This window comes from Myxine glutinosa, chromosome 7 (genome assembly GCF_964187855.1).
Source record: "Myxine glutinosa chromosome 7, kmMyxGlut1.1, whole genome shotgun sequence".
Lineage (NCBI taxonomy): Eukaryota > Metazoa > Chordata > Myxini > Myxiniformes > Myxinidae > Myxine > Myxine glutinosa.
In genome coordinates this window covers 106,134,039-106,141,068 of record NC_136267.1, presented here as the reverse complement: position 1 = coordinate 106,141,068, position 7,030 = coordinate 106,134,039, and the positions used below count along the sequence as shown (strand labels likewise).

Sequence of the window (7,030 nt, the reverse complement as noted above, 5' to 3'; positions counted from 1 at the left end):
GAGGTGAGAGTAGTGAGAGTGACAAGGAGCGTGAGTTGGTTGTGACAGGTGAGCGAGGATGTACACCTGGAATGGAAGGATGCACACCTGGAATGGTAGAGCGTGAGTGGGAATGCACGCTGGAATTGGTAGTGAGGCACGTGGTTGGGTGTGCGAGTGAGAGCACACCTGTGATTGTCACAGAGGAGGTGACCGAGGAGGGGGCGCGAAGAGGTGTGTTGGTGAGGTGTGCGAGCAACGAATGTGTGCCAAGGTGTTCGGTGGTCAGGTGTGTGACCAAGTCGGTGAGCGGAATGAGTGTACCGAGGTGTGTAAGAAGAGGTACGACGAGGAGCATGGAAACGGCTGCATGTATGAGCAAGGAAGGGGTAGCGTATGCATGTAAGCGTCCAGGTGAAGCATCGAAGGTAACCGGTGTAGCGGTTAGAGCGACTTATAGCCGAATCGGGCCCTCGGTGCGTGCCGGGCTTCGCGTGCCGCGAGGACCAGCGGGGATCCGAACCACGGCGGTTTCGAAAGAACCGCCGTACGCGATCCACGCTGTGCCTCGCTTGGAACGGCCGCGTCCGGGCTCCACTAGGCGGAGCGGGCAGGCCGATAGGAAGGGTCGTCATGGCGACCACTTTTTGTTGAGACGTGCCGCCAGGTCGAGATCGGGACATTGGATGGCTCCACGCCAAGGTGGTGCGTGGGGTCTCGGGCCGGGTAAGCCCCCGTCCCTGCACCGAATGCCGGACGCATCCAGCCGCTGGCACGGAACAACCCGCATTCATTGCTCGGCTTTACGAAGCCGGGCTTTGGACAGGAATTGGCGCACCGAGAGGCATTAGTGAGTAGACTGTGTGATGACGTTAGTGTTTTGGCCCCGAAATTAGAAAAACAAAATTTGATGATTGGCAAAGGATTGGCAGTAGTGATTGGCAGATGATGGGCAGTGATTGGCAAATTTTTGATTTGTTGAAATTTGATGTGCAAAATTGGTAGTGAGCGATGGGCCCGGTGGGTAAGGGTGGCATCCCTGCCACCCTTCCCATGTGGGGCAAATGTGCAATAGCTTATGGGGTGTATGGCAGTGAAAACTAGCCCGGGTGGGTTAGGATATTGATAGGGACCTAGAAGATGACATTAGGTGACGTTAAGGTTAGTTAGTGACTGATACCTGTAGTGGGGACGCAGGTAGATTAGTGTGGATGATAATGACGAGGGAGCGCAATAGTTTAAAAGGGACGACTGGGAAGCGCAAGTTTCAGAGGGGAGTAGTTAGATGAGATGATGCTGTGTGAGAACTGAACAGGTGTGTGGAGCAGTGTGGAGCAGTGTATGAGTAGTGAGTGTTGTGGATCAGCGCGAATGCGCTTGGGGAGAGAAGGGTGCAGGTGGCACCAGGTGCGAGAGCACAGGTGTGCAAGTGCAGGTGTGTGGAATATATGGAGCAGAGAATGAGTGGTGTGGAGAGAGTTGGAGTAAGTGGTACGGGGTGGTGTGCATGGTGCGAAGGTGTGAATGGGGGAAGAGTGGACCCCTTTCACGAGTACCCGGGGCGGGTAGTGTAAGTGTTAGGTAGAGGGTATAGGTAAATTGTGGTTGGATATTGGCATTTGTGGTGCGGTTGCAGAATGGTATTGTGGATGGGTGCATTAGTGTTGTGGAAATGGCTGGGCGTGTAGCCTGTTAGTGTGTGTAGTTGGTTGGGCACTCCACCACTGTGAGGATGTCGGCCAGGTGAGGCCGCAGGTGGGCTCTGGGAGCCGTTAGTGTCAGTGGGGCCCGAGGATCCGGAGGACGGACCCGGGTAGCCCAGTGCCAGAGAGGGCACCGAGTGGGGAGAGCGCCAGAGGGCCTTCCCCAGGTAGTTAGGTTAGGGTAAGGAGCAGGTAAGCTTGGAGGCAACTGCAGTGGTGGAGGTGTGCAGGTGGGTAGACCTGTTGGGAGAGCTACACGTCGCAGCCCAGAAATTGTGCGAGGCACCGGGAGATGAATCGGGGGAGTGAGACCCCAAATCGAGAGGCACCACAGTTTGGTCAATGGGAATTGGTTTTTAGAACCCATAGTGTAAGAGGGCCAATGGTTTGGCAGGGAAAGACCCCGGGTAATGTAAAGTTGTTAAAGTCATTTAGGAAATAGTTAGGATTAATGAACCTGTCGCACCATACGCAGCAACTTACCAGTGGTGATGATGATGACTCCACACCTGTGTTTTCTTTGTTCTGTGTGCAGGAAATGAGAATTGCTGTGTGGATTGGTGAGACGCATCACGACGTGGATGAGACATTGGGGTGATTCCATCTCTCCCTCCCTAGGAGGGACTGATGATGAATTGGTGATGGCAAATTTTGATGTTGAATTGGAGATGGCAAATTTTGATGAGAGTTGGAAATGGCAAATTTGATTGGTTAGGAGGGAGAGAAGACGAATTTGGTTTATGGGAGGAACGGGGAAGACAGTAGGGACGTTTGTTGATTTGTAAAGTAGATGTTTATGGGTAGTGTTGTGTTTTTTGGATACAGTAAGGGGTAAGGGAGGGGCCATGTAGGTTACCTGGTGGGGGGGGGGGGTAGGAACGTACCTGTCTCACCTGGTTCCCATGTGCCCCCAGTGTGCATCATCTTGTATTGCGTGCACTTTTGCGCCCTTACCACCTTACTCACTTGTCTTCTTCTTTTGTCTCCCACCTCCGAGGATCTGGCTTTGGGGCAGAGAGAGAGGAGAGAGAGGTGCTGGCTCCGCAGTTGTGGGCCTGCACTGTCGCTGCTTGCTGCCGGGATCGATACACCATATGGACCGCAATGTTTGTGGCCGCCCACCATGGACCGCAGTCTTTTGCGGGCAAGCACCACCCGTTGATGGACCTATGGGTCAACGTGGCACCTATGCCATACAGGTGAACCACTAATAGTTGGCCCCCTGACGGCCACAATACAGAAATGGACGCGGTTGGCGCCTTTCTTTATTTTTAAAAGAAGCTAGAAGGCCAAGTGCTTCAAGAAGGCAAGACCAGCGGCAGAACATCGGCCGGCTGCGACACCACCGGTGATTTATGAACACTTTATTGGTGCACCGGATGGTGCTGACTGTACATGATGGGGTGGTGCTTTTGGTGCTTGGAAGGGGTGCTCTGCACATTATTAAAGGCCGTAAGGCCACAGAGCACTCGTGGGTTGGTGTATCGATGCTGGCATGCGTGCTCTCTCTATGCATAACATCTGCATGTGTTCCTCCAAAAACAGGTCCTGGATCGTAGTGTAAATATCAGCGTAGTCTTGTGTAAATAATGCTCCCTACCGGCTGTATGTTTAGTTTGAGGATTCTTTCCGCGATTCGGTTATCTTGTGGGTGTGTTTCTGTGAGGAGAAGGGTGCAACGTCGCAGGGGGACATATTTACTCATTTGTGAACATCTGTAAAACTGTCGCACTCAGGGTAGAGTTAATAGTAGAGGGAACTACATCTGAGTGCCACACTAACGTAGGTAAAGATTTATCGGGTCGGGACTCCCCGAGGTAGAGAAGGGTGCAATGTTGCGGATATGGGATTTGGCCTCCATCCATATCCGCTTGTAAATATTCCCCTATTTCCCCAATACTCCCCAACTATCCCCAATCCCCCATTCCCTAGTCCCATTGTCTGTAAACAACACTCTGTAGAACCGACCTTCCCCTTTTTCCCCCATTAAATGTCGTGCCCAGGTTCACCGCATCTCACGTAGACAACTATAGGACATCTTGCTAGTTATTCTTAGTCTATGTCAGTTAAGGACTCGTTTCCATTAATTCTGACTCTTCGTTGCACCAGAATGTGATTGTATGGCACCAGTAGTGAGTTTAGGACCTCCCAATACCTCCCCACAACCTCATCTCCGCATCCTCCCATCATCTCATGGAACTACAACAACAACAACAACTACAACCACAGCGGGGGCGGCGCGGCGGCGGTGCGGGGAGTGGGCGTCCTCACTCCGGCTTGGTTAGCCGCCATTGCCCATGAGCTCCGACGGGGTTACCACGCAGGGGCTGACTGTCAGCTCCTCGTCAAGGGCGGAGCCCGGTAACCCCCCCGCACCCAATAAGAAGCGGCGGGCCGATTCCATCTGGGGCGGAGCTAACGAGCCGAGGGCGTGTCACTCCCCGCTGGATATACGCAGCCCTGACCGGAGGTGACGTGAGATGCGCCCCCAGCTTGGAGAAAGAACGTCACCTCCAAGCGCTGGATACCTCCCGCCTCTTTGGACCGGACCGGGTCGATTCTGCCCCTGAGCCAAGGTGCACCTTGAGCCATCGACTACCTGCCCTCCCCTGCCATCAATCCCTGTGTGAGTCAGTCTTGTCCCGTTTATCTGTGGTCTGTCGGGGCTAAGATAAGACCGTGTCTAAGTGCCCACCTTTCTGTGCTGTACCTCTTGTCGGTGTAATCTAAAACGTTCTGCATACAAATATTATAACCTCCTCCGGAGGTCTTGAGAACTGTACCCCTGGTGTCGTGTCATTTAACCCAGCCGTTGTGTCCTTTCCTTAATTGATTTAGCATAGCGCGATTTGGCCAACGTTCGAGTATAATCGGGTAAACTGTGCAGACGCGGTCATACCAAACCGCTCGGTAAACTAACATCCAAAACCGCGTCTGTAACAATATATATATATATATATATATATATATATATATATATATATATACATATATATATACATACATACATACATACACACCTCATAATATCAAAGTGAATTTTTTTTTTTAGAAATTATTACAAATTAATGAAAAATGAAAAACTGAAATGTTGTAAGTGAATAAGTATTCAACCACTTTGATATGACACTCCAAATTGAGCTCAGGTGCATCCAATTTCCTTTGATCATCCTTGAGATGTCTCTACAACTTGATTGGAGTGCACCTGTTGCCAATTCAATTGCATGGACATGATTTAGAAAGAAACACACCTTTATATTGATTGTCGCGTCCACAGCTAGTTATCACCAGCCTTGGACGGATGAACCAAACCAGCTTTAACTCCCGAAGCGATCTCCCAATCTGGCAGTTATGACGCGTGCGGGATGGAAGAGACATGAAACGTTCACGAACACAAGGGTTTATTCCGAAACCCAACCAGGAACACAACAAAAATGTAACAATAATTTATAAGAAATTAAGGCGTGGAATGAAAACAACGAAAATAAAGCTGAGGTAAAATGCTACAGTGAAGTACCTCCAAACAGACGCAAACACAAACACAGGGTAAAGTAAGAAAATAAAAGTCCCTCTCCGGCACTTAGCTGGCTCAAAATGGATCCTTTGGAAGGTCGGCAGTTGTTGAAGCCCAGAGCCACCTGCGCGGAAAGCTCGGAAAAAGGCGGCGAAACCGAACGCCAAAGGCGCCCGGGAGTGAGGCGAGTGGCGTATACAGCCCTCTTTCTCTCCGGTTACTCAAAGTTTATCAATATCCTTCCTTTTCTTCCATTTTTCAAATGTATTACTCGCATGGTCTCTTGTGCAATCTGATCGACAGAATTTGGCTTCAAATGGGGAATCTTGGAAACTCAGTAGTGACAAAATGTATAATCAAACAAATGCTCCAATGAGCACAATTCTATATCCAAGGTTTGAGAGCCTCAAATAAGCTGCAAGAATATGAGCATGGCAAACATCAGTATATGTATTTTGATGGGACTTATAACAATCTTCTCACAATCAAGTGACATACTTGTACTACATGCATAGCAACATCATTCCACCAACAGGCTAGAATCTCACCATATATACAATGGGATAAGTCATGCAGGTTGTGGAGGAGAGGCTGCTCATTGCGGGAAAGCCCAAGTTCAACAGCAGCCAACATGAGTGCAGAGAGAGATGGACATCGAGCCTTTAGCTGCAGCAACTGATTGGGCAGTCCTGAAAGCCACGTCGATACCGCCAAACTCCTGAATAGCATAGCACACCACCAATCAACAAACGTCTGAGATAATGTCGCAAACTATATAATTTTATTCTGTTTATTTAATCAAATTATGGGAAGCCACACCAACACATGATAAGTTATTATATGATGCAACATCAACAACAGACAACAACAGGCATTTTAAGGCCATTTTACCTGCAAGAGCGGGGGTTAGCCTTGCGGTCCCCATGACAATGTTCTCCATTTTGCCCTATTTTCTGCATCTCCCCTTGTTAACCCCCTTGCCCGCATTTCTTCTTTGACCATCTTTAGCCAAGTCTTTCTCGGTCTTCCCCGTCCTCTACTTCCTTCTACATTAATTCCCATCACTCTTTTCAACCAGTCACTTTCATCCTTCCTCAACACATGACCAAACCATCTCAACCTGTTTCTCTTCACAGCATCCATCACAGGCTCTATTCCCATCATCTTTCGCAATTCATCATTTGTCTTCCTCTCTCTCAACGATATTCCACACATCCACCGAACCATTCGCATTTCCACCCTTTCCAGCCTTCGTTGCTGCACTACATTCATTACCCATGTCTCACTCCCATAAATCATAACACTTCTCACACATGCAGCATACACATTTCCCTTCAGCTTCAATGACACTCCCCTCCTCGTCAGCACGCCACTCAGTTCCCGAAACTTCTTCCATGCACATCTCACTCGAGCAACCGTTTCCGAGTCTGATCCACCTTTGCCATTCAGCATGTCTCCAAGGTAACAAAATGTTTTCACACCTTCCAGCTTCAAGCCATCTCCAAGATCCAACACAACATTTCCTCCATCTGCAGGATGGAGCGCACACAGCTGTAAGGACGAAGGGCGGGGAAGTTGAGGAAGCGGGGCGGGGAAGTTGAGGAATGGAAGTCAACCATTCCTCCACTCCTTCCTCATTTCCTCCATCTCTGTGCACACCTTACACTTGAATGTAGCTGCCACACTGGTTAATGGCCCTCTCAAACCACTACATTTTTGATGAACCCACTCAGCGCACATTGTACATTGAATGGAATTCACTCCGACACCCTTCCTGTACACAGCACACGGCCACTTCCCAGTTCTTTCCACCTCACCACATCCTTTACCACTT

The 7,030-nt window shown here is 49.6% G+C and overlaps 1 protein-coding gene across 9 annotated transcripts in view; it reads right to left on the bottom strand.

Annotated features, from left to right (window-relative positions):
• The window catches only part of TEX10 (testis expressed 10), a 289,903-nt gene that overhangs the window by 194,607 nt on the left and 88,266 nt on the right, over positions 1–7,030 (bottom strand). For all 9 annotated transcript variants that reach the window (XR_013624128.1, XM_078782092.1, XM_068123101.2 and 6 more), the window contains exon 9: positions 5,745–5,914. Coding sequence is in view for 8 of the 9 variants with exons in the window: in XM_078782092.1 (XP_078638218.1) it covers positions 5,745–5,914 (170 nt within the window). In the remaining variant the exon portion in view is untranslated. The remainder of the gene's footprint in view (positions 1–5,744; positions 5,915–7,030) is intronic.